The sequence below is a fragment of the Choloepus didactylus genome, chromosome 2 (genome assembly GCF_015220235.1).
Source record: "Choloepus didactylus isolate mChoDid1 chromosome 2, mChoDid1.pri, whole genome shotgun sequence".
NCBI lineage: Eukaryota > Metazoa > Chordata > Mammalia > Pilosa > Megalonychidae > Choloepus > Choloepus didactylus.
In genome coordinates this window covers 64,307,673-64,334,999 of record NC_051308.1, presented here as the reverse complement: position 1 = coordinate 64,334,999, position 27,327 = coordinate 64,307,673, and the positions used below count along the sequence as shown (strand labels likewise).

General features: G+C 37.0%; 2 protein-coding genes across 3 annotated transcripts in view; one reads left to right on the top strand and one right to left on the bottom strand.

Annotated features, from left to right (window-relative positions):
* LOC119511807 (complement factor H-like) overlaps positions 1-27,327 on the top strand; it is a 237,720-nt gene that overhangs the window by 115,064 nt on the left and 95,329 nt on the right.
* LOC119526189 (complement factor H-related protein 3-like) overlaps positions 1-27,327 on the bottom strand; it is a 69,012-nt gene that overhangs the window by 25,522 nt on the left and 16,163 nt on the right. For both annotated transcript variants that reach the window (XM_037825115.1, XM_037825114.1), the window contains exons 3-7: positions 23,422-23,616; positions 22,774-22,950; positions 13,813-13,986; positions 6,491-6,685; positions 5,843-6,019 (exon numbers count right to left, since the gene is read on the bottom strand). In XM_037825115.1, coding sequence (XP_037681043.1) covers positions 5,843-6,019; positions 6,491-6,685; positions 13,813-13,986; positions 22,774-22,950; positions 23,422-23,616 — 918 coding nt within the window. The remainder of the gene's footprint in view (positions 1-5,842; positions 6,020-6,490; positions 6,686-13,812; positions 13,987-22,773; positions 22,951-23,421; positions 23,617-27,327) is intronic.

Genomic DNA, 27,327 nt, shown 5'->3' with positions numbered 1-27,327 from the left:
TATTTGCTACTTCTGAAAGATTTTCTTTTACTCTTCCTGGTTCTGTAGACCTGGAAACTTGATTGCATTTTCCAATTCAGAGGAAAGATCAATTGCTAACTTGACACCACAAATAGTATATCTAACTCCGCATGACCAAACTCCTAAGGGCATTATGGATATACTTTCTTCTCCTGTGCCTAAACTTGGATAATGGTTTCTAATACTTTCTCACACAGTGGATAAGAGCATCTTATAAACTTCCTTTATAACCCTCTTCTCTATATTATTGAAAATGGACAAAGGAGGTGTCAACGGCCACACTGATACTGCTGCTATTATTAAGGGACAATCTTCCAACTGAACCTGATGGTTCCGCCCTTGGTTTGCTGGCTGGGTAATGGATCTGCGTGAGTATTAACGTTAAATGAAAGAGGGAAAGATTGCTGACCCAATTATTAAAATACATAAGATCAAAGCCCAAGAATAAACCAGAGAATGATAAGAAAAAATTAGGTTGAAAGGTTTGCACTAGATGTCCAGACATACTATAAATCTAAAGTAGTTAACACAGTGTGGTATTGGAACACTGATATAAAACTACTTATTATGGAACCCAATATTTGCATAATGTAAAAAGGAAAACTAAGATTGCTTGGAACATTGTGGAAGATGGAAAGAAAGAGTATAATTTCGTAGCTGTGTTTACACATGCCCATGAAGATGAGGCTATTTGTCTGGATAAATCTCCCCTTTCTTTGAAGCTGCAGGTGAAGGATGGGTTTGGGAGGCTTAAAGAGCATTGAATTTGGAGTTACGTATGTAAGTAGGTCAAGGACCATCACATGAATGCTGATTCAAAATTTTAAGCAATATTGATTTTATTAATTTTTTAAAATTTCAAATCACCTGAGTTAAGAGAATTTTCTTAAAGCTTAAATATAATAAAAATATTATTTACAGGAAACATAATTCATAATATCTAAAATCTTCTCATAAGCAAAAATACATAATACAAGACAATTGTCAGACATTCCAAAAAGACCCAAAAAACTTTAGAATATATCACATTGAATATTAGGAAGGCTCAGTAGCATAAAGATATCTATTCTTCATAAATTGATCTAGAGAACCAAGGTAATTCCAATAAAAATCTAAACAGAGATTTTTGAGGGAACTTGTTGAGGAGAATTAAAATACATAAGATAAAAGTCCAAGAATAAACCAGAGAATGAAAAGAAAAAATTAGGCTGAAAGGTTTGCACTAGATGTCCAGATGTATTATAAATCTAAAGTAGTTAACACAGTGTGGTACTGGAACACTGATAGAAAAACTACTTACTATGGAACACAAGAGAGGATTCAGATTAATAGTCATCATATATGTTTATGATATATGCTCAGGTGCAATTACAGATAACTGGGGAAGTGTTGGATTTCCATATTTTCTAAAGAGGAAATCTGATAAATAGCATGTATAAAAACAAACTTGAAATGGATTAAATCTATAACAGAGGAGGCAAAATCTCAAAAGTTTTAGAATAAAATACTTCATTATCTCTATGTCCTTGAAGAAGACATGATAAATATTAACGAAACAAGTTGATCATCTTGATTGTAGGAAAAAATAAACTGTGTTCACTAAGGTTTTCTTAAAGAAAAGAAAAACACAAGCCATAATAGGAAAGGAGAAAATACTTGGCAATAGCTATAGTTGAAATTTATATTCAAAATATACTAAGAATCCCAATAAATCAATACAAAAATACACAAAAATATAAATTTAGAAAACCATCAATTTCCATTGTATAGATTAAAAAAAGTAATTACCAACAAGTATATGAGTACAGGCATAGCCTAATTTAAAAAAAGGAATTCAAATTACACTCTAATGCTATAACATTTTACAACTACTCAAAGTGTAAACACTAAAATACGACATCACTAATCATTAGCAAGGATGTAAAACAACAATGGAAATCCAACATCCGTTTTTGATAAAAACACTTCAAAAGGTAGGAATTGAAGGAAACTTCCTCAATATGATAAAGAGCATATATGAAAAACCCACAGCCAGCATAGTATTCAATGGTGAGAGACTGAAAGCCTTCCCCCTAAGATCAGGAACAAGACAAGGATGCGCGCTATCACCACTGTTATTCAACATTGTGCTAGAAGTGCTAGCCAGGGCAATCCGGCAAGACAAAGAAATAAAAGGCATCCAAATTGGAAAGGAAGAAGCAAAACTGTCATTGTTGGCAGATGATATGATCTTATATCTGGAAAATCCCAAGAAATCAATGATACAGCTACTAGAGCTAATAAACAAATTTAGCAAAGTAGCAGGATACAAGATTAATGCACACAAGTCAGTAATGTTTCTATATGCTAGAAACGAACAAACTGAAGAGACACTCAAGAAAAAGATACCATTGTCAATGGCAACTAAGAAAATCAAGTACCTAGGAATAAACTTAACCAAAGATGTAAAAGACCTATACAAAGAAAACTACATAACTCTATTAAAAGAAATAGAAGGGGACCTTAAAAGATGGAAAAATATTCCATGTTCATGGATAGGAAGGCTAAATGTCATTAAGATGTCAATTCTACCCAAACTCATCTACAGATTCAATGCAATCGCAATCAAAATTCCATCAACCTACTTTGCAGACTTGGAAAAGCTAGTTATTAAATTTATTTGGAAAGGGAAGATGCCTCGAATTGCTAAAGACACCCTAAAAAAGAAAAACCAAGTGGGAGGACTTATACTCCCTGACTTTGAAGCTTATTATAAAGCCACAGTAGTCAAAACAGCATGGTACTGGCACAAAGATAGACATATAGATCAATTGAATCAAATTGAGAATTCGGAGATAGACCCCCAGATCTATGGCCGACTGATCTTTGATAAGGCTCCCAAAGTCACGGAACTGGGTCATAACGGTCTTTTCAGCAAATGGGGCTGGGAGAGTTGGATATCCATATCCAAAAGAATGAAAGAGGACCCCTACCTCACACCCTACACAAAAATTCACTCAAAATGTACCAAAGATCTCAATATGAAAGAAAGCACCATAAAACTCCTAGAAGATAATGTAGGAAAACATCTTCAAGACCTTGTATTAGGCAGCCACTTCCTAGACTTTACACCCAAAGCACAAGCAACAAAAGAAAAAATAGATTAAGGGGAACTCCTCAAGCTTAGAAGTTTCTGTAACTCAAAGGAATTTCTCAAAAAGGTAAAGAGGCAGCCAACTCAATGGGAAAAAATGTTTGGAAACCATGTATCTGACAAAAGACTGATATCTTGCATATATAAAGTAATCCTAGAACTCAATGATGATAGTACAGACAGGCCAATTATAAAATGGGCAAAAGATATGAAAAGACAGTTCTCTGAAGAGGAAATACAAATGGCCAAGAAACACATGAAAAAATGTTCAGCTTCACTAGCTATTAGAGAGATGCAAAATAAGACCACAATGAGATACCATCTAACACCGGTTAGAATGGCTGCCATTAAACAAACAGGAAAGTACAAATGCTGGAGGGGATGTGGAGAAATTGGAACTCTTATTCATTGTTGGTGGGACTGTATAATGGTTCAGCCACTCTGGAAGTCAGTCTGGCAGTTCCTTAGAAAACTAGATATAGAGATACCCTTCGATCCAGCGATTGCACTTTTCGGTATATACCCGGAAGATCGGAGAGCAGTGACACGAACAGATATGTGCACGCCAATGTTCATAGCAGCATTATTCACAATTGCCAAGAGATGGAAACAACCCAAATGTCCTTCAACAGATGAGTGTATAAATAAAATGTGGTATATACACACGATGGAATACTACACGGCAGTAAGAAGGAACGATCTGGTGAAACATATGACAACATGGATGAACCTTGAAGACATAATGCTGAGTGAAATAAGCCAGGCACAAAAAGACAAATATTATATGCTACCACTAATGTGAACTTTGAAAAATGTAAAACAAATGGTTTATGATGTAGAATGTAGGGGAACTAGCGGTAGAGAGCAATTAAGGAAGGGGGAACAATAATCCAAGAAGAACAGATAAGCTATCATGGGTAAATTTAATGTTCTGGGAATGCCCAGGAATGACTCTGGTCTGTTAATTTCTGATGGGTATAGTAGCACCAAGTTCACAGAAATGTTGCTATATTAGGTTACTTTCTTGGGGTAGAGTAAGGAAACGTTGGAAGTAAAGTATTTATCTTAGGTTAAGTGTCTTTTTCTTACTCCCTTGTTATGGTCTCTTTGAAATGTTATTTTATTGTATGTTTTTTTTTATTTCTTTATTTTTTTTATTTTTTTTATTTTTCATACAGTTGATTTAGGGAAAAAAAAAGGTAAAAAAAAAACAACAAAAAAAAACATGGAAAAAAATATGCAGAGCCCCCTTGAGGAGCTGGTGGAGAATGCAGGGGTATTGGCCTGCCCTACCTCAATAGTTGCTAACACGCCCACAGATATAGGGGATTGGTGGTTTGATGGATTGGGCCCTCTACCATGGAATTTGCCCTTGGGAAGACTGTTGCTGCAAAGGAGAGGCTAGGCCTCCCTATAATTGTGCCTAAGAGCCTCCTCCCGAATGCCTCTTTGTTGCTCAGATGTGGCCCTCTCTCTCTAGCTAAGCCAACTTGGCAGGTGAAATCACAGCCCTCCCCTCTACGTGGGATCAGACACCCAGGGGAGTGAATCTCCCTGGCAACATGGAATATGACTCCCGGGGAGGAATGTAGACCCAGCATCGTGGGATGGAGAACATCTTCTTGACCAAAAGGGGGATGTGAAAGGAAATGAAATAAGCTTCAGTGGCAGAGAGATTCCAAAAGGAGCCGAGAGGTCACTCTGGTGGGCACTCTTATGCACAATATAGACAACCCTTTTTAGGTTCTAATGAATTGGGGTAGCTAGTGGTGGATACCTGAAATTATCAAACTACAACCCAGAACCCATGAATCTTGAAGACAATTGTATAAAAATGTGGCTTATGAGGGGGGACAGTGGGATTGGGGGGCCATAGGGGCCACACTCCCATTTGTCCAGTTTGTGAATGGGTGAGTGGAAAGGTGGGGGAAGGAAACAAACAAACAGACAAGGGCGCCCAGTGCTCTTTTTTACTTTAGTTGCTCCTTTTCACTTTAATTATTATTCTGGTTATTTTTGTGTGTGTGGTAATGAGGGTGTCTGGGATTGATTTTGGTAATGAATGTACAGCTACGTAATGGTACTGTGAACAATCAAATCTATAATTTGTTTTGTATGACTGCGTGGTATGTGAATATATCTCAATAAAATGAATAATTTAAAAAAAAACAAAAAGAAACAACAAAAAACAACAATGGACTGTTGATATGAATGCATATTGTTCCATCCCCAGTGGAAAACAGTTGGGAATCACCTTGTAATGTAGGACGCACACAATGTCTCAGAAAATGCGCTCCGAGTTATACATCTTTGAGAAACACAAAGAAGCAAACCACTTAAAAATATTAATGGCATTTTTAGTTAGCATTGGATTTATTTTCTATTTAAATTTGTAATCATTCTGAGTCAACAGATTTAGTGATTTTGATGCAAATATTTCATGGGACTTAACCAACAAATATTGTTTTCAAAATTCCTTTTCTGTATTCTTCAATAATATTTTTAGATAGATTTATTTTCCTACATTTTATCAAGAAATTTGTGTATATACTTGTATGCATAGAAAAAAAACACAAAATATGTTCTATTGGCAGGACAAGAAGAAATTAAAATAAGCATGTTGCTGCAGTTAATATATATGAGTCTTATGAAATAATAACATCTGGAGATCTCAGAGCAGTCACTTACTGACATGGATGCATCTGGGAGTAGGGGACCAGTCATTGTCTGTACATGTAATTTTGGTCTGTTCATTTGGAAGACTGTAGCCAGGATTGCACACAACATTTATGAATTCATTCTCTAAATATGTGTAGCTTTCATTTGAAGCATGTCCTTTTTCAATAGAATAGAAATAGCATTGTCCTAAAAACAATAAAAAAGAAAAATGAAAAATGTAACACACAGGATTTTGCTCAAGATAATAAATTATAATAATAATAATAATAAATAATGAAATTGGAAATTTTATGTTGTATGTATGTTAGTGTAATAAATTTAAAAAAACACAGGCCTTTACAATGCAGTAAACTCTAATGTAAACTATGGGTACAGTTAATAGTGTAGTTACAATACTATTCTTCATGAGTTGCAACAAAGACACGACACTAATGCAGAATGTTAATCATAGTAACGCTGGGTGTTAGGCAGGATTTATGGGAACTCTGTAAATTCTGCATGATTTTTCTGTAAACTGACGACTTCTTTAATAAAAACATATGAAACAATTCCCTTTACAATGTTTAAATGAGAATGCATACCCATCCAAATTCTGTGCTATTCCCTCACCATCTTTCAATGATGTGCACATGTATAATTTTAAAGATATTGACTTACGGCAGCATGGTACTGCTGGTGACCATCCTTCTTTTCTGCATGCAATGTAACCACCGTTGTGTCGTGTAGGAGTCAAAAAATTCTGATCACAGTAGTAATAGTAATATTTTCCTATATATACTGGAAAGTATGGTCTATAATAGCCTTCACTATATAGATATCCATGTTTTATATGTGGAAAATCACAGCGTTTCACTTGGAATACAAAAATACAAACAGAAATATTTTACCATAATAAGCATTCAAATTGGATTTTTATTTTTTTCATTGCTGAATTGTACTCTTTGTACCATAATTGCACCCCTTGCATTAGGGACTCAAGACAAGGAAATTTATCAAATTCTTACCACTGATGTACCTGGAGGGGTCATTGCTAAAGAAAATGAAGTTATACCTTTTGGGTCACATGAGGCATAAACTTGTGTGAGGACCGTCCAACAAGAAAACTGCACAGACCTATTTAATGTATTTTCCTTGAGTACATGTATCTCCAGCCAGCCCTGCTTGATAAGTCAACATCCTGTTGAGGGATGAAGATGCAGATTTTACCCCTCAGCCAACCTGACTTCTGCTGTCTTTCTTTTTCGTCACCTTTCATGAAAGGGATTCTTTCCTTTCAAGCCCAACCCAGATTTAGGGGAGAGGAAAGGGAGAGACAGAGTGAGAGAGAGAAGAAGGAGGAAGGGAGAGACATATTAATAACCTTAATTAGTTTATTTTTCTAGTCTTGTAGACAATTTAAGAAATGTAGGGAAGCACAAAAAAACTCCTTTGATTAAATTACAGAAAAAAAAAATTCTTATTTTTGTCTCGCACATATTCGTCCAGGCCAATCTTCTTTTCCTAATTTTTTAACGAACCAAAGTGGACCAGGAGAACCTAAGATGCTGGCTAGGTGAGACAGGACAAAAAAACACCTCCATGAAAAATACAGGATAAAAACCAGAAAGTGACCCAGAACACCACTTCCAGCATAGCACAAGCCAGACAAGGTCTGCTAAATCCTCAGGGAATGTGCATTTGGTGAAACCAGGAGCATGCATTCTGAAACGAGTGAGTAAACCGGCTGAAAGTCCAGCAGCCGCACTGCAGTGTGGGGAAATGGTGGGCTGGCATTTGTAGACAGACTAGTTCTTTAAAAAAAAAAAAAAGCCCAGGAGTGGCTGCAGATGCAACAGGGAGAGCTGCGCATTGAAGCACAGCAGGAGCTGGCTGGGCTAACACCTCAGTGCCTGGCATGGAGGATACCCCTTCCCACTCCCGCTGCTGATTGTCTCGAGACCAGGGGAGCAGAGGGGAGCCAAAAGGAGAAAAAAACTGCATTCCTTGCAGCCATTCCCCCAGCAGGCAAGAGACGCTCCTGCCTGGGGCCAGACCCACATCCCAGAGCTACGCCAAGAAACCCAGTGCAACAGGGAGTCTTTCCCTCAGCACTGCACACATGCCACAATATTGGCCATGTACAGTGGCCTTTAGTGCACCCACAGCTGATTGTCCTGGAGCTGGGAGAGGGGAGCTGTGCAAAAAGGGGGAAGTTAACCCATCCCACTGAACCATCTTTGAAGCAGGATGGGAACAACCCTGCATGGCCCAGTGACCAAGGGCTTCCCAGGAGGCTGGCGTGCACTTGTGACATGGCACAGCCCTCCCACAGCAGAGGTCCTGGAAGAGCACAGCTGGGAAGGGGGATCTGCTCGGAAACCCCAGGGACCCTACACAAATACCAAGGACTGGTGGGTCAGGGCAGAGAAAATCTGTGGAAAGACCGAAATGAAGGCTTAGGCTCCTGCAACAGCCTTAAATCTCTGGGAACACCTGGGAGGTTTGATTATTAAAGCTGCCCTGTCTCCCTAACTACTCAGACAAACGCCCCACATTCAGGGTGGACAACACCAACAACACACCCAAACTTGGTGCACCAATTGGACCCCACAAGAATCAGACCCCCACACACCACAAAAACAAATCTGGGGAGAACTGACTTGAGGGGTATAGATGACTCACGGATGCCATCTGCTGGTTAGTTAGAGAAAGTGTATGCCACCAAGCTGCAGTTCTGATAAATTAAGGATCAAGTAAAGCAAGTGCCAAGAGGCCAAAAACAACAGAAAATCTTAAAGCATATAATAAAACCAAACGATATGGAGAACCCAAACCCAAACTCCCAAATCAAAAGATCAAAAGACACACAGTATTTGGCACAATTAATCAAAGATCTACAGAGAGGCAACAAGAGCATGGCACAGGATATAAAGGACATAAAGAAGACGCTAGAAGAGCACAAAGAGCAAACTGCAAGAGTATATTAAAAAATAGAAGACCTTATGGAAATAAAAGAAACTGTAGGCCAAATTAAAAAGACTCTGAATACTCATAATACAAGATTAAAGGAAGTTGAACAATGACTCTCCTCGAGGACCACAGAACAGAAAATGAAAGAACAAAAGAAAGAATGGGGAAAAAAATCAAAAAACTCAAAATGGATTTCAGGGATATGATAGATAAAATAAAACGTCCAAATTCAAGACTCATTGGTGTCCCAGAAGGGGAAGAGAAGGGTAAAGGTCTAGAAAGAATATTCAAAGAAATTGTTGGGGAAAATTTCCCAAACCTTCTACACAATATAAATACACAAAGCATAAATGCCCAGCAAACTCCAAACAGAATAAATCCAAATAAACCCACTCCAAAACATATTCTGATCAGACTCTCAAATACCGAAGAGACAGAGCAAGTTCTGAAGGCAGCAAGAGAAAAGCAATTCACCGCATACAAAGGAAACAACATAAGACTAAGTAGTGACTACTCAGTGGCCACCATGGAGGCGAGAAGGCAGTGGCATGACATAGTTAAAATTCTCAGAGAGAAAAATTTCCAAGCAAGAATACTTTATCCAGAAAAACTCTCCTTCAAATTTGAGGGAGAGCTTAAATTTTTCACAGACAAACAAATGCTGAGAGATTTTTCTAATAAAAGACCTGCCCTACTTCAGATACTAAGGGAGCCCTACCAACAGAGAAACAAAGAAAGGATAGAGAGATACAGAGAATTTTAACAGACATATATAGAACATTAGATCCCAGGTCACTGGGACACACATTCTTCTCTAGTGATCACAGATCTTTCTCCAGAATGGACCATATGCTGGGACATTAAAACAAGCCTCAATAAATTAAAAAAAAAAAATGAATTTATTCAAAGCACATTCTCTGATGACAATGGAATAGAAATAGAAGTCAATAACTATCAGAGACTTGGAGAAATCACAAACACCTGTAGGGTAAAAATGAGGGGGAGATGATAACATTCCTGGATAATCAGAAGCTGAGGGACTTCACTACCAGTAATCAGTTCTATAAGAAAAGCTAAAGGGAATTGAGCAGGCTGAAAGGAAGCGACACTAAACAATTGACTGAAACTAAATGAAGAAATAAAGATTACCAGTGAAGAACACATGGCAACTATAAATACCAATACTACTGTATTTTTGATTTATAATTCCACTATTTACTTCGTACAGGATCTAAAATACATAAACTGTAATGATAAATCAGTGGTTTTGGACTCAATGTAAAATACGTAATTTTTGACAAGAACTACATAAAGGTGGGGGAATGAGGGAGTAAAGGAACATAGTTTATGTGTCATATTGAAGTTAAGTTGGTATCAAAGAAAAACAAGATTGTTATAGATTTAGGATATTAAATTTAAGCCCCACAGTAAGCACAAAGAAAGTATCAGAGAATATGACCATAGAGATGAAAAGTAGAGTAGGGGTTCCAAGAAGCGGGGGAAGGGGCAATGAGGAGTTAAGAAATGAGTGTAGGGTTTGGACTGAAGGGAAACTTCTAGAAATGGATGGTGAGAACGTGATAGCACTGCAACATTCTAAATTTGTTTAATCCCACTAATGGAATGCAAGGGAGGCCGTGGAATGGGAAGATTTAGGCTGCATATATGTTTCCACAATTGAAAGAAAAAAAAAAAAAGTCTAAATAGATGACAATTAAATGTCAAGAATGATCTTGTATGGGATCTGAGGATGGAGGAGAGAAGGCTGAAAGGGACACAGATGGGACAAAAGGAAGAAAAAAAAAGGAAATATAGAATGTAAGCTTTGTATCAATGTTGAATTTCTTGAACTTCTCAGCTGCGCTTAATGGGTTGCATAAAAGAATGTTCTTGTTCATGGGAAATGTATATGTGAATTACATTGTTTGTTCAAAGATGTGTGCAGCTTGCTCTCATATGTTCAGAAGACAGAGCAATAGATGATGGATGATAGACAGGGAGGGAGGGAAAGAAAGAAATGGTGATGTGACAGGATGTTAAAGGTGGTGGACTGGAGTATCAGGGGAGGGGGGTTGGGGTATGCTGGAGTTCTATGTATGGGGTTTCTACTGTTTTTGCAACTGTTCCTGTAAGTTTGAATTTATTTCAAAATAAAATTTCTTAAATTAAAAAGAAAAAGTGGTCTAGGAATATTTCTTAATAACTAAATAATTAAGTTTATGGGGAACTGCTTACTGACTTCTAATTGTAGCTGGTGAATGAAATGCTTTTTAATGTGTCTTATATAATATTTATTTTAATGTAGTGCCCTATAATCATACATTGTTAAATTATTCTAACATTTGAAATAGTTCTGACTGAAATGTTTAGGTGCTATATTGTGTATTGACAGGTTTATATCTCATTTTTTTCAGAAATTTTGCACTTTTCTTGGGATGTTTTAAAAGCACATTAATATTTTTAATTCCAGATTAGTATTATTTTTTCCATGAAACATGACCCTTCTATTTCAAGAAGCCTCATGTAACAAGTTAAAAAAATATTCCAATGCACACACACAATTTTGCAGCAACTGCTCCTCATAATCTTCATCTTTCTGTCTTGCAATCACTGATGAGGTCTCTTTTTTGCCTCATTAGAAATTTTCTCAAGTAGTTTCTTCCAGTGTGTTATGTGGATGACACATTTTTCATCCTTGCTTATCCTAAATGTCTTTCTTTACCCAAGGTGTGTATATGATATCTTCTCTAGTTATAAAATTGTAGTCTACTCGTCTACAGTCCATTTCTCTCATACTTAATACATTTTAACCACTTTTTTAGCTTCCAATATATTGCAGGTTAAAATGATCATCTGAATCTCATTTCTTTTAAGTAAACTGCTAGTTATTTTTTTTCCCATTCCCACTTTTTGGTGATTTATAATATTATCTTTTTACCTCCTGGTTTTGCAGATGCCCTAATGATATGTCAAGGCATACCAGTTAGGGATAGCAGTAATTCCACCTTGGACAAGCTTGAGTCTTTGGGACTGTAATAACTGATTCTGAAAAACTCAAATTGCCCATTATATTGTAGAGCATAGATTGAGACTTAGTGGTCTGACCTCAGGACAAGTGTGTTTATCTACTTCATTTTGATACTTCATAGAATATGAACAAAATAAAATAGTCTAAGATCATTTCTTTCCAAAAGGTACAAAAAGGAGACATAACAAAAAGTATGTATCATTTTTATCACGGGCCTGTGCACCTTTACTATTCTCTCCCTTATTTGAGCATGAGTCTACCTTTAGCTCTTTTACAAGGTAGCTCCCTAAAGCAAATATAACGTAACACCTACGATCTGTTAGCTTTGAGATTGGCAGGGCTAAGAACAGCCTTCTTTCACCTCCTGGACTTCTATCGATGCAGGTTGTATTTTCTTTAGCAGTTATGGTGGTTCCATCATAATGTTGACTCAGACTGGTCTTAAAATTGATTAAAATATTGACTGATTTGAAAGATGTTGCGAATTAGCTTGTACTAGTACAGTTGATTTCTTTCTTCTTTTTAACCTACCACTGCTAAATTTCATCTTATTGGATTCAATCTATTACATAGCACTTTCTTTGATTGACGGATCTGTCCTACTGCAGATTCACTATTATCATCCCCTATATCACTCCAGTTGTGTATTTGTTCTGCATTTCCCCTAAACCATTAAACTCTTCAATGACAACAATGAGTAATAGGCCCAAGAACAGTCTTGCATCAGTTCTTCAGACTGGGTTGTTTAATAAAATTGCAAACTATCTGATAAGCCATCTAACAAATCATTATCTCCATTCTGTTCGCAGGAATTCCAAAAGTTCCCTTTGGCATAATACACTGAGGCCCAGTTATAATTGCACTGACTTATGCCCCTCACCTACCATTTTCCTAAATTGACCAAAAATTTATTAAATATTTTCCTTGTATTTCATATGTACATGGAAATAAGGTTCACAGTGATAATAGCTTTCTATCTTATTAAATCATGCTTTTCATAACTTGTTCTGGTATTATGCTTGGAATTAACTTTGAGTTCATTGGCCTATAATTTGATTCATTAAATTTTCTTTCATGGACAGCCAGTTTAAATGTGGTACAACTTTACAATGTACTGTGATACAGACAGGAAAGGAATATGATTGTAGGGACAGAAAAAATTTGGAAAATGGACAATGCAAGCATCCCCATAAATCTAATACTCTGTTGAACCATATGGCATTTTGCTATATGTAAGGGTTTTTAAAAATTATGCAATTTCTTCAACACTCATTCCTCCAAAAAGTGGAGCCTCATTCCCCTCCCTTTGATTGTGAGCTGGACAGAGTGACTCACTTTTAAAGAACAGATCTGGCTGAAGTGATAAGTGTGTGTCTAGATCATAACAGATATTGAGGCTTCCTCCTCTGGAATCACTAGCTCTGGGAAAACAGTTGTCATTCAAGCAACCTGTGGAAAGATGCATGCGGCAAGGAACTGTGGCCTCCTGCCTAAAGCCATATGAGTGAGCCATCTTGGAAGTGGATCTCCCAGCTCAGTCAAGCCACTAGATGACTGTAGCCTGGACCAACATTCTCACTGCAAACACAAGGGGGGAGCCTGACTCTGGAAAACCCACCTAAATCACTCTCAAATTCGTGATCCATAGAAACTGTGAGATAATTAAAGTTTGTTGTTTTTAGCCACATGGTTTTGGGGAAAATTTATATAGCAATAAATAATATACATGTGTTAGATTGCACTATTCTTACCCAACCTTGTAATTCATATATTTGACGAATTATATTTTTAGAGAAATACATATTCATACATATATGTTTTTGAGTATTGAAACAAAAGTGTTTAGTATATAAAAATGAGTTTTTGAGCCTACTTAATATTGCCTGATTTGAAAAGCAAAGAATACCTACAAAGGCTCTATTTTTACATATACAATAATAAACATACTTTTGTATTTAAGGAAAGTTATTTCAGAACCAAAAAGTAGGTAAATGGTACTTACAACCACATCTTGGAACAGGTACCCAACCACTATCAGTACATACTGCTGTATTTCCCTGGGTTGAAGGATAAAAGCCAGTTTTACAGTGGTAGGTGATTTTATCTTCGCTTCTGTGTAGAGTCCTTTCAGGTGTGAAGAAACCATTTGCAACATGAGGAGGATCACATGTTACTTCTGAAAAGAAACAGGATGTACAGATAATGTAGAAACTAATACCCACTAAAAATAATCAAATACATGAACATGAAGAAGTTCATGTCATTTATTTTTCCTTAGTAGAACAAATATTGACATAATAATCAGTGCAGCCTCATATCTTTCCTTCTATATCACTCATATGCTCTCTGCTATATTTGTTATCTGATATATATATACCCTCTTGATCTCTCTTACTCTGATGCCATCCACACATCATGATATTCCATACCTTGCAATAAACTCATGATATATCACTTCTACTATCCCTTCCACTATCCACAACCTCCTTGACTTCTGTAGCTGTCATAATAGCTGTTTACAAACATTTGGGTTCTCTTCCTTTCAGACACATAGTAAAATTGCCCACCTCTTTGAATTGGACATGACCAGCTGAAAGAAATGTGGAAGTAATATGTGTCACTTTAGCAACACAGTTTTCTATGAAATTCTATGCTTACTCTCCAGAGCAGCAGTGATAAGGAAGCAAATGGAGAGATGATGTTTTAGAATTAAAGTTTTAGAATTAAATTCACGACCAGACTTCTCTTTTGACCTACATTGGAAATGAAGCACAAACAAGAAATAAACTATGATTTATTAGGTGTTCTAGTTTGCTAATGCTGCCGGAATGCAAAACACCATGAATGGATTGGCTTTTATAAAGGGGGTTTATTTGGTTACATAGTTATAGTCTTAAGGCCATAAAGATTCCAAGGTAACTCATCAGCAATCCAGTACCTTCACTGGAGGATGGCCAATGGCAAATGGAAAACCTCTGTCATCTGGGAAGGCACGTAGCTGGCATCTGCTCCAAAGCTCTGGTTTCAAAATGGCTTTCTCCTAGGACATTCCTCTCTAGGCTGTAGTGCCTCAAAAATGTCACTCTTAGTTGCACTTGGGATATTTGTCCTCTCTCAGCTTCTCTGGAGCACGAGTCTCCTTTCAATGGCCATCTTCAAACTGTCTCTTATCTGCAGCTCCTGTGCTTTCTTCAAAGTGTCCCTCTTGGCTGTAGCCCCTCTTCAAAAGGTCACTCGCAACTGCACTGTGTTCCTTCTGTTTGCCAGATCATTTATATGGCTCCACTGATCAAGGCCCACCCTGAATGGTTGGGGCCATGCCTCCATGGCAATCATCTCATCAGCGTTATCACCTACAGTTGGGTGGGGCACATTTCCATGCAAACAACCTAATCCAAACATTCCAACTTAATCCCCACTAATATGTCTGCCCCACAAGATTGCATCAAAGAATATGGCTTTTTCTGGGGGACATAATGTATTCAAACCAGCACATTAGGCTACTGAGTTTTGTGAAAATATTTTTCTTACTGTAACTCCTTAACATAGTCCAGAGATTAGAAAGGCTTTTCTGTAAAGGGTCAGATAAAAGATCTCTGATACAACTACTCAACTCTGTTTCTGTAGCGTGAATACAGACATAGAGAAAGTGAAAAAAAATAGGCATGATTATGTTCCATATAAACTTTACAAACCAAGAAAAGAGAACAGCCTTGATTTAACTTGAGAGTTACAGATTGACACCCCCTAACCTAGGACATCATAATTAATAAAGCTCATTAAAAAAATGTGTCCACCTTTTGACTATTGTGAATAATACTGCTATGAACACTGGTGTACAAATATCTGTTTGAGTCCCTGATTTCAGTTCTTTTGGGTTTATACTAAGAAGTAGGATTGCCAGGTCATATGGTAATTATATGTTCAACTTTCTGAGGAATTTGCAAACTTATTGTACAATTTTATAATCCCACCAAAAATGTATGAGAGTTCAAATTTCTCTACATCTTCACCAACACTTACTTTTTGGTTTTGATTTTTTTTTAAATAGTCATCCTAGTGGGTACAATGTGGTATAGTACAATATTGTGAGTGTAATTAATACTGCTGAATTGTTAATGGCTAAATGGCTAAAATGGGAAATTTTTAGTTGTATGTGTGTTACTAAAATGAAGTTTAAAGCATACCATGCTTCTTAAATATTGATGTAGGAAAGTCACATAACCATCTATATTGGTGCCTATTGTATTTTGGACTAAAGACCTGTGGTGTAAATTCAATATTGCCTGACATCCATTTATATGACCCTAATTTACTTCCTCATCCATTTCCCAAACCTTCCCCATAATTCTCACGTTCCTAAAGCCACCTACTCCAATTGCCCCTTCAACAACAAGTAAGTACCTCCATTCACAGGCAACAATTGAGACTACCAATTGTGATTTTCTTCATTTCTTTCCAATATTCCTTCAGTGGAATATCTATATATATTCCAGGCTTAAGTATTTCCTTCAATTTTAGAGGATAATATGTTTCTTTAAAATTCAGGCTAGCTTCTCACCTGTAGACCTTCCATTTTCCTGTATCTTGCACCATTGTTTATTCCTTTCCCCCTTTCTCATGTTATCAACTGCTCTTTCTTAAATGGATATGCAAGTTTTCCCAGTTTTAAAATCCTTCCCTTAACAGTTTGACTAATGTGCTACACTATTCCTTCCCTTCTCATTCAAGATCCTCAAAACACCATTTTACAACTTCTACCTCCATTTTCCCACCTCCCGTTTATTCTTTAACACACTGCTATCTGGATTCTAATACCTCCATCGTGCTAGCACTTATCTGAGCAAAGTCACTGATGTTCTCCAATTACCAAACCCCAAAACTCTTTGAATTCCATTTATTATAGTAGTTGGTATGTATTATGGGCCCCTCAATTATTTGTTGAGCTGAACAGATATGTCACCTTAAATATTTGCAACTGTTGACCACTGACTTCTTGAAGTTCCTTAATGCCTTATATCCTTATGTTCTTCTGTTTTCCCTCCTTGTCTAAACATTACTTGTGTCTTTTCTCTTATTTTATTTTTGTTCTTGGCTCCTTTCACTCTACTCTACTTAATTTTTAGTCCCTGCCTACTTCTTGGATCTCATCTCCTACCATTTTCCCTCTTACTCGCTATGCTATCACCACACTGGCCTTATGTCTTTCAGTCTTCAGAGATGCCAAGTTGATTCCTATCATTTGCACTTTATGCATGCCTTGCAGGATTCTCTCCCAGATCTTCACACTGGTGCTTATCACCATCAGTCACCACCTCAGGGACACATTCCCTGAAGACACTATATATTGTATCAAGGAATACCTATGTCTTACAAGTTGGTTTTACATTATATTTGTCCTTGATTTTGCTTTTATGTCTTTATAATCTCTGTGTAATTCAAGACACTTCCATGATTTAAAAAAAAAAAAAACAACAAAAAACCTCCTTCTGTTGTGCTGAAAACTTCCTCTGTGGAATCTAAATCCATATGCCCAAATGTGGCCACACACTGGACAGGTTCACATGTATAATTCACAGGAAATTCAACTTTCTATATGTCAGCCCAAATCAGCTTCTTTCTCTCAACATATGGCCTCCCTCCAGTGCTCAACTTTTTAGTTTGTGACATGAGAACCCCATGACAGAAGCCTGGAAATGTACCCCAAATGCTTTCCTAATCATCAGTCCAGCATTAAGTCAGACACGATATTCTGTGAAGTTTAATTATCACATATGTATCTCCTCTTCTCCATACCAGGCTGCCACTCTGTGTGTACAGGCCCTAGAGGCACTGCAATAGTCTTTGAAGTGGTCTTAAATTCATACTCCATTCTGCCAGAATAAATTATGATTAATAAATCTCTATTTCTAACAGGATATTATCCCTATAATTGGTAATAATTTTGCTAAAAATAATCTGTGGATGCCTAAACACAAGTTTTAAATAAAATATATCTTCAGTGTTTGATACTAAGAATTCACTAGCACTCATCTTAAATGAGCCTTAAATCTATTCATCTGTATTTTTTTATCATTTCATTCTGCTATTATTTTTCATATATCCATTTCAATCCAGTAGTATATCTTTACTTAGATTTTATTCCATGTTGTAGCCAAACTTAACACCAGCCTTTGAAATCCAAAGCTATGAGATATAAATAAGGAGAGCTTAACTAAGAGACTGAAAAAATCATATTGTGAAAAATCTGCTAAATTATTGAAGAGTGGTATGACTTCTGCTGATTGTCCTCAAGCACTGTACATAAATCCCTTTTGTCTTAGTCTTCTAGAGCTGCTACATCAATTACCACAAACTGGCTGGCTAAACAACAGGAACTTACTGTCTCACGGTTTGGAATGCTAGAAGTCCAAAACCAGTGCATCAGCAGGCCGTTCTCTCTCCAATATCTGCAGCATTCTGCTTGTGGCTTGCCGGCAATCCTTGGCTCCGAGGTGTATCTTGGTCCCTGACACATGCTGATATCTATCTCCTTCTCTGGCATCTACTAATTGGCTGAATCTGAATTTCCTCTGCTTTGAAGGACTTCAGTCATATTGGATTAAGTCCCACCCTAGATTCAATTTGGCCTCATCTTAATAAGTTCCTGGAAGATCCTATTTACAAATGAGCCTGTACCCAGAGGACTGGGGGTTAGGACTTGAACATGTCTTGTGGAAGACAAGATTCAATCTCTAACCCCTTAGTCTCCCTTAAAATAAATGATACTATTAAAACATTACCAAAGATTTGTACCTTTGTTCAATACAATGGTATTGAGACTGTCTAAATGTGTGAGGTCATATATTTTCTCCTATTAGAAAGAAGGTATTAGACATTTGAAGTAAGAACAATAATTCAAGAATATCACTATGTGATTTGAAACAATAGACAAACAAGTCTGTACAGGAAAAAGATAGATTTGGATCAAAAGTTGCTTTTATTTAGCAGGTTTTACATCTTTAATCTCCCCTATAAATGATAAGTTATCAGAGACCTTTCCCCGTGAGTCACAGAAACCAAAGTTTTGTCAGTTCACCCTCAGCTGACTAGTATAGTTCATACACAGGTTCACCCTCAACTGATGAAACCACAGGTGAGACAGTCAGGAGTCACGAGCCTGTTGCACTGTGTGAATAGCCAGGAGTCACAAGTTTAGCTTGTCTCCACAACAAAGAATCAGGACCAGATCTAAACCTGTTTAACAGGATGTCTTCTCATAACTAAAACCTTCTCTGAGCTTGTTTCCCAGGTATCCAGGCTTATCCCAGGTATCCATGCTTATCCAAGCATGCACAGCAAGAGGGACTATTATCCTTTAGATGACTTTGCAACACCGAGAACAAAGGTCACTCCCTTGAAACCAAGATTATGAAGACAAGGAGACATCAGAAACAAGTCAAATGTGAGTTGTCCTTCAATAAGGAAGGTCCAGTCTAAAATCCACTGTACCACATATGGATGACTCTATAATTAACCAATTATACTATGCCAAGTCAAACCTTCCTACTTCTGTCCTCACCTCTCACTTCCCATTCCCATAAAATTTCCCTTAACTCTCAGATCAGGGAGACAGATTTGAGCCTTGCCTCCTGTCTTCTTGCCAGTCAACCTCACAATAAAATTCTTTCTTTTCTTAAAATCTCGATGGCATAATACGGCCTCTGTGCATGTCAGGCAGGACCTCTTGCTCGGTAACACTGAGAGGTACAATTGCACCCCAGGTACAATTCATCAAGCAAATGAAAGAAAGCTTAATTATTTTATGCTTGGCTGTTTTATTTTAAATTTTGCTTTACTATTTAGTTTCAACATTTCTTATAGATTTGGAGGCAACATAAAGAGTTTTGAGTTACATGATTTCAGAGAAAATCAGCTGCATAAATTTGGAGTTCATCTTATACCAGCAGGTATACCCTTGCATTGTACCAAGAAAATAAATGGAAGCGTTTGTGATACATTCACTGAAGTACAGAGAGTAGAACCCCTTTACTAATAAGCAACATCTCTAAATCTTGTTAATGTGAAATTTATTTCAAAAAATCAAGCATGTCTTAAAAGAGAGTATGTATTTACATAATTTGGGGTGAATCTTTTTTTATATTGATCTTTAATAAACTGTCTTGTAAAACAGAGTGCCCAATCCCAGTGCCTCTTCCTGGCCTCTGCTTCCCTAAAGAAAGCAGGCCAAAAGCAGTCTTGAATTTTAGGTTGTGACTTATACCTGTGACTGAGAAATGATAAAAGAAAAGGAAAATGTTTTGTAAATGTATAGTGTTGTGTGTGTGTGTGTGTGTGTGTGTGTGTGAATGAGTGAAGTGTTCAAGACAAGTATGTCTGGGAATTAAAACATTTCTAGAACAGAAAGATTTCCCACTGTGAAAACAAATATATTCTAAGCAAGAGTTTTAACTGGGGAGCTGTGACTGAGAAAAAAAATAATTAGAATAATTGGACACTTCCATGAAGAAGTCATTTTACACTGAGATATATATTCTCCCAGTGACTAAAGTCTTACTTTGAATTCATAGAAAGAATGAGGGTTTATTCTTAAGTTTATCTTCAACACAGAGAAAAAGGCCTGGTTTCAAATATGTGCTAATAAGTTGTATTTAAACAATTGGATAATAAATTAACTATCTAATTATTTATGAGGAACTCTGGAAGTAAAACAAATGGTGGCGGCTACTGTTACAGGCATGTATAAATGCCTTCCTTTATTTAGTAGCCATAAATACAATGAAGAATGTAGTGGGACTCCACATACCCTCAACCTAATGCAAGATAATGTGGGTTATCATTGTCTAGTTAAACTTAATCTCTTTCTAAAAATATTTTCTCAACACTGCCTGAAAGTGGAGGCCACTGAATTGTTCAGGATAGGTTTTTCAAGGAGCTGCTTTCAAGCTCAAGTCACATTTTTTTTTTAATTATAAAATCAACTCAAAAATTAACCCTAGTTTTTGTAAAAGAAGATAACTAGTTAAGTAAGGTTTAAACAATAAATTATAAATCAGGGCTTTTCAGTGGTCACCTCTTCTTCCTTCCACAGTATGGCAATATCTGCAGAAGTCACCTCTTATGTCACTCAACTTCTGATTCCATGTAGAAAAACACAGCAACTTGCTTCACTCACTGCAGAATTCCACATTAAATGGTCAGTCCTTTTCATGAATGTTTGCAAACATCTCAGACAGTCATTACCATGCTACAGCAGTATCTTTTTGGTTTGCAGGGATGTATTTTTTTTTTAGCAAATATGATTTGCATGTCTTGCCAGGAGCTAAGCAGCCTCTGTGGGGTGTCGGGGAAACACTTTTCTTTGCTTTTATTTTTTGCATGGTGGGGGTGTGGGTGAGGCATTGATGTTCTACGATTCTGAAATAGTTGGTGGTACATTGTTCACTTGGCTTCAGTTAACCTCTGGACTTTCACAACTGAAGATCCACAAATGTTGTTTAAAGAAAAGTTGCAGAACAAGCAATTGGCATAGGTATTCAATGCAAAAAAAATACTTCTGTTCCAATATTTTAATATAATTGTGTAACTGGGAGCAAAAATATACTCTGCTTTTCAACTGCAAAACAGTATTTCTGAAACCTGTGAACTGACTATATTTTCACTTCTAGGCCGTGATAACTTGAAACCATCACTTTGAAGATGTGGCATGCTAAGTAGAAAAAATTAGGTTGAAAGGTTTGCACTAGATGTCCAGACATATTATAAATCTAAAGTAGTTAACACAGTGTGGTACTGGAACACTGATATAAAAACTACTTACTTTGGAACACAACAGAGGATTCAGATTAATAGTCATTACATATGTTTATGATATATGCTCAGGTGAAATTACAGATAACTGGGGAAATATTGGATTTCCATTTTTTCTGAAGAGGAAACCTGATAAATAGCATGTATAAAAAAGAACTTGAAATGGATTAAATCTATAACAGGGAAGGCAAAATGTCAAAAGTTTTTAGAATAAAATACTTCATTATCTCTATGTCCTTGAAGAAGACACAATAAATATTAACGAACCAGGTTGATCACTTTGATTGTAGGAAAAAATAAACTGTGTTCACTAAGATTTTCTTAAAGAAAAGAAAAACACAAGCCATAGAAAAGGAGAAAATACTTGGCAATAGCTATAGCTGAAATTTATATTCAAAATATACTAAGAATCCCAATAAATCAATACAAAAATACACAAAAATATAAATTTAGAAAACCATCAATTTCCATTGTATAGATTAGAAAAAGTAATCACCAATAAGTATATGAGTACATGCATAGCCAAATTTAAAAAAAGGAATTCAAATTACACTATAATGCTACAATATTTTACAACTACTCAAAGTGCAAACACTAAAATACAACATCACTAATCATTAGCAAGGATGTAAAACAATGGACTGTTGATATGAATGCATATTGTTCCATGCCCAGTGGAAAACAACTGGGAATCACCTTGTAATTTAGGACATACACAATGTCTCAGAAAATGTGTTCCAAGTTATACATCTTTGAGAAACACAGAGAAGCAACATCACTTAAAAATTTATGTGGAATAGCTACTTAAATATGAATGACATTTTTAGTTAGCATTGGATTTATTTTCTATTTAAATTTGTAATCATTCTGAGTCAACAGATTTAGTGGTTTTGTTGCAAATATTTCATGGGACTTAACCAACAAATATTGTTTTCAAAATTCCTTTTCTGTATTCTTCAATAATATTTTTAGATAGATTTATTTTCCTACATTTTATCAAGAAATTTGTGTTTATACTTGTATGCATAGAAAAAAACACAAAATATGTTCTATTGGCAGGACAAGAAGAAATTAAAATAAGCATGTTGCTGCAGTTAATATATATGAGTCTTATGAAATAATAACATGGGGAGATCTCAGAGCAGTCACTTACTGACACGGATGCATCTGGGAGTAGGGGACCAGTCATTCTCTGTACATGTAATTTTGGTCTGTTCATTTGGAAGACTGTAGCCAGGATTGCACACAATATTTATGAATTCATTCTCTAAATATGTGTAGCTTTCATTTGAAGCACGTCCATTTTCAATAGAGTAGAAATAGCATTGTCCTAAAAACAATAAAAAAGAAAAATGAAAAATGTAACACACAGAATTTTGCTCAAGATAATAAATAATAATAATAATAATAATAAATAATGAAATTGGAAATTTTATGTTGTATGTATGTTAGTGTAATAAATTTAAAAAAACACAGGCCTTTACAATGCAGTGAACCCTAAAGTAAACTATGGGTACAGTTAATAGCGTAGTTACAATACTATTCTTCATGAGTTGCAACAAAGGCTCCACACTAATGCAGAATGTTAATCATAGTAACGCTGGGTGTTAGGCAGGATTTATGGGAACTCTGTAAATTCTGCATGATTTTTCTGTAAACTGACAACTTCTTTAATAAAAACATATGAAACAATTCCCTTTACAATGTTTAAATGAGAATGCATACCCATCCAAATTCTGTGCTATTCCCTCACCATCTCTGAATGATGTGCACACGTATAATTTTAAAGATACTGACTTACGGCAGCATGTTACTGCTGGTGACCATCCTTCTTTTGTGCATGTAATGTAACCACCGTTGTGTCGTGTAGGAGTCCAAAAATTCTGATCACAGTAGTAATAGTAATATTTTCCTATATGTACTGGAAAGTATGGTCTATAATAGCCTTCATTATATAGATATCCATGTTTTATATGTGGAAAATCACAGGGTTTCACTTGGAATACAAAAATACAAACAGAAATATTTTACCATAATAAGCATTCAAATTGGATTTTTATTTTTTTCATTGCTGAATTATACTCTTTGTACCATAATTGCACCCCTTGCATTAGGGAATCAAGACAAGGAAATTTATCAAATTCTTACCACTGATGTACCTGGAGGGGTCATTGCTAAAGAAAATGAAGTTATACCTTTTGGGTCACATGAGGCATAAACTTGTGTGAGGACCGTCCAACAAGAAAACTGCACAGACCTATTTAATGTATTTTCCTTGAGTACATGTATCTCCAGCCAGCCCTGGTTGGTAAGTCAACATCCTGATGAGGGATGAAGATGCAGATTTTACCCCTCAGCCAACCTGACTTCTGCCTTCTTTCTTTTTCGCCACCTTTCATGAAAGGGATTCTTTCCTTTCAAGCCCAACTCAGATTTAGGGGAGAGGAAAAGGAGAGACAGAGTGAGAGAGAGAAGAGGGAGGAAGGGAGAGACATATTAATAACCTTAGTTTATTTTTCTAGTCTTGTAGACAATTTAAGAAATATAGAGAAGCAAAAAAAGCTCCTTTGATTACATTACAGAGAAAAAAATTCTTATTTGTGTCTTGCACATATTCGTCCAGGCCAATCTTCCTTTCCTAATTCTTTAACCAACAAAAGTGGACCAGGAGAACCTAAGATGGCAGCTAGGTGAGACAGGGCAAAAAAACACCTCCATGAAAAATACAGGATAAAAACCCGACAGTGACCCAGAACACCACTTCCACCATAGCACAAGCCAGACAAGGTCTGCTAAATCCACAGGTAAAGTGCATTTGGTGAAACCAGGAGTCTGCATTCTGAAATGAGTGAGTAAGCCAGCTGAAAGTCCAGCAGCCGCACTGCAGTGTGGGGAAACAGTGGGCTGGCATTTGGAGATGGACTAGTTCTTTAAAAAAAAAAAAGAAAGCCCGGGAGCAGCTGCAGATATGATGGGGAGAGCTGTGCATTGAAGCACGGTGGGAGTGGGCTGGGCTAACACCTCGGTGTCTGGCATGGAGGATACCCCTTCCCACACCCACTGCTGATTGTCTCGAGACCAGGGGAGCAGAGGGGAGCGAAAAGGAGAAAAAAAATGCATTCCTTGCAGCCATTCCCTCAGCGGGCAAGGGATGCTCCAGCCCGGGGCCAGACCCACAGCCCAGAGCCATGCCGAGAAACCCAGTGCAACAGGGAGTCTTTCCCACAGCACTAAACACATGCCACAATATTGGCCATGGACAGTGGCCTTTAGTGCACCCACAGCTGATTGTCCCGTAGCTGGGAGAGTGGAGCTGTGTGAAAAGGGGGAAGTTAACCTGTCCCATTCAACCATCTTTGAAGCGGGCTGGGAATGCCCCTGCATGGCCTGGTGACCTAGGGCTTCCCTGGAGGCTGGCGCACACTTGTGACATGGCACAGCCCTCCCTCAGCAGAGGACCTGGAAGAGCACAGCTGGGAAGGGGGACCCACTTGGAAACCCCAGGGACCCTAGGTGAAAACCAAGGAGTTCTGGCTCAGGGCAGAGCCAATCTGTGGAAAGACTGAAATGAAGCCTTAGGCTCCTGCAACAGCCTTAAATCACTGGGAACACCTGGGAGGTTTGATTATTAAAGCTGCCCTGCCTCCCTAACCACTAAGACACATGCCCCACATTCAGGGCAGACAGTACCAACAACACACCCAAACTTGGTGCACCAATTGGACCCCACAAGAATCAGACCCCCACACACCACAAAGACAAATTTGGGGAGAACTGACTTGCGGGGAATAGGTGACTCACGGACACCATCTGCTGGTTAGTTAGAGAAAGTGTATGCCACCAAGCTGCAGTTCTGATAAATTAGGGATCAAGTAAAGCAAATGCCAAGAGGCCAAAAATAACAGAAAATCTTAAAGCATATTGTAAAACCAGACGATATGGAGAACCCAAACCCAAACACGCAAATTAAAAGATCAAAAGTCACACAGTATTTGGCAAAATTAATCAAGGAACTACAGACAAGCAACAAGAGCATGGCATAGGATATAAAGGACATGAAGAAGAGTATGGCACAGGATATGAAGGACATAAAGAAGACCCTAGAGGAGCACAAAGAAGAAATTGCAAGAGTAAATAAAAAAATAGAAGATCTTGTGGAAATAAAAGAAACTGTAGGTCAAATTAAAAAGACTCTGGATACTCATAATACAAGATTAGAGGAAGCTGAAGAACAAGTCAGCCTCCTTGAGGACCACAGAACAGAAAATGAAAGAACAAAAGAAAGAATGGAGAAAAAATTTGAAATGGATCTCAGGGATATGATAGATAAAATAAAATGTCCAAGTTTAAGACTCATTGGTGTCCCAGAAGGGGAAGAGAAGGGTAAAGGTCTAGAAAGAATATTCAAAGACATTGTTGGGGACAACTTCCCAAACCTTCTACACAATATAAAAACACAAAGCATAAATATCCAGACAACTCCAAATAGAGTAAATCCAAATAAACCCACTCCAAGACATATTCTGATCAGACTGTCAAATACTAAAGAAAAGCAGTAAGTTCTGAAAGCAGCAAGAGAAAAGCAATTCACTGCATACAAAGGAAACAACATAAGACTAAGTAGTGACTACTCAGCAGCTACCATGGAGGCGAGAAGGCAGTGGCATGACATATTTAAAATTCTGAGAGAAAAATTTCCAAGCAAGAATACCTTATCCAGCAAAACTCTCCTTCAAATTTGAGGGAGAGCTTAAATTTTTCACAGACAAACAAATGCTGAGAGATTTTCCTAATAAAAGACCTGCCCTACTTCAGATACTAAAGGGAGCACTACCAACAGAGAAACAAAGAAAGGAGGGAGAGATATAGAGAATTTAAACAGACATATGCAGAACTTTACATCCCAGGACACCAGGACACACATTCTTCTCTAGTGATCATGGATCTTTCTCCAGAATGGACCATATGCTGGGACATAAAAACAAGCCTCAATAAATTTAAAAAAAAAATGAATTTATTCAAAGCACATTCTCTGACCACAATGGAATTCAAGTAGAAGTCAATAACCATTAGAGACTTGGAGAAATCACAAACACCTGGAGGATAAAAATGAGGGGGAAATGAAAACATTCCTGGATAATCAAAAGCTGAGGGTCTTCACCACCAGTAGATCAGTCCTATAAGAAAAGCTAAAGGGAATTGAGAAGGTTGAAAGGAAGGGACATGAAACAATTGACTGAAACTACATGAAGAAATAAAGATTATCAGTAAAGATCACATGGTAAATATAAATACCAATACTACTGTATTTTTGATTTGTAACTCCACTATTTACTTCCTGCAGTATCTAAAATACATAAACTGTAATGATTAATCAGTGATTTTGGACTCAATGTAAAATATCTAATTTTTGAGAAGAACTACATAAAGGTGGGGGAATGAGGGAGTAAAGGAACATAGTTTATGTGTCCTATTGAAGTTAAGTTGGCATGAAAGAAAAACAAGATTAACAAAGAAAAACAAGAGTTTTATAGATTTAAGATATTAAATTTAAGCCTCATGCTAAACACAAAGAAAGTATCAGAGAATATGACCACAGAGATGAAAAGTAGAGTATGGGTTATGAGAAGTGGGGGAAGGGGCAATGGGGAGTTAAGAAATGAGTGTAGGGTTTCTGTTTGGGGTGAAGGGAAACTTCTAGAAATGG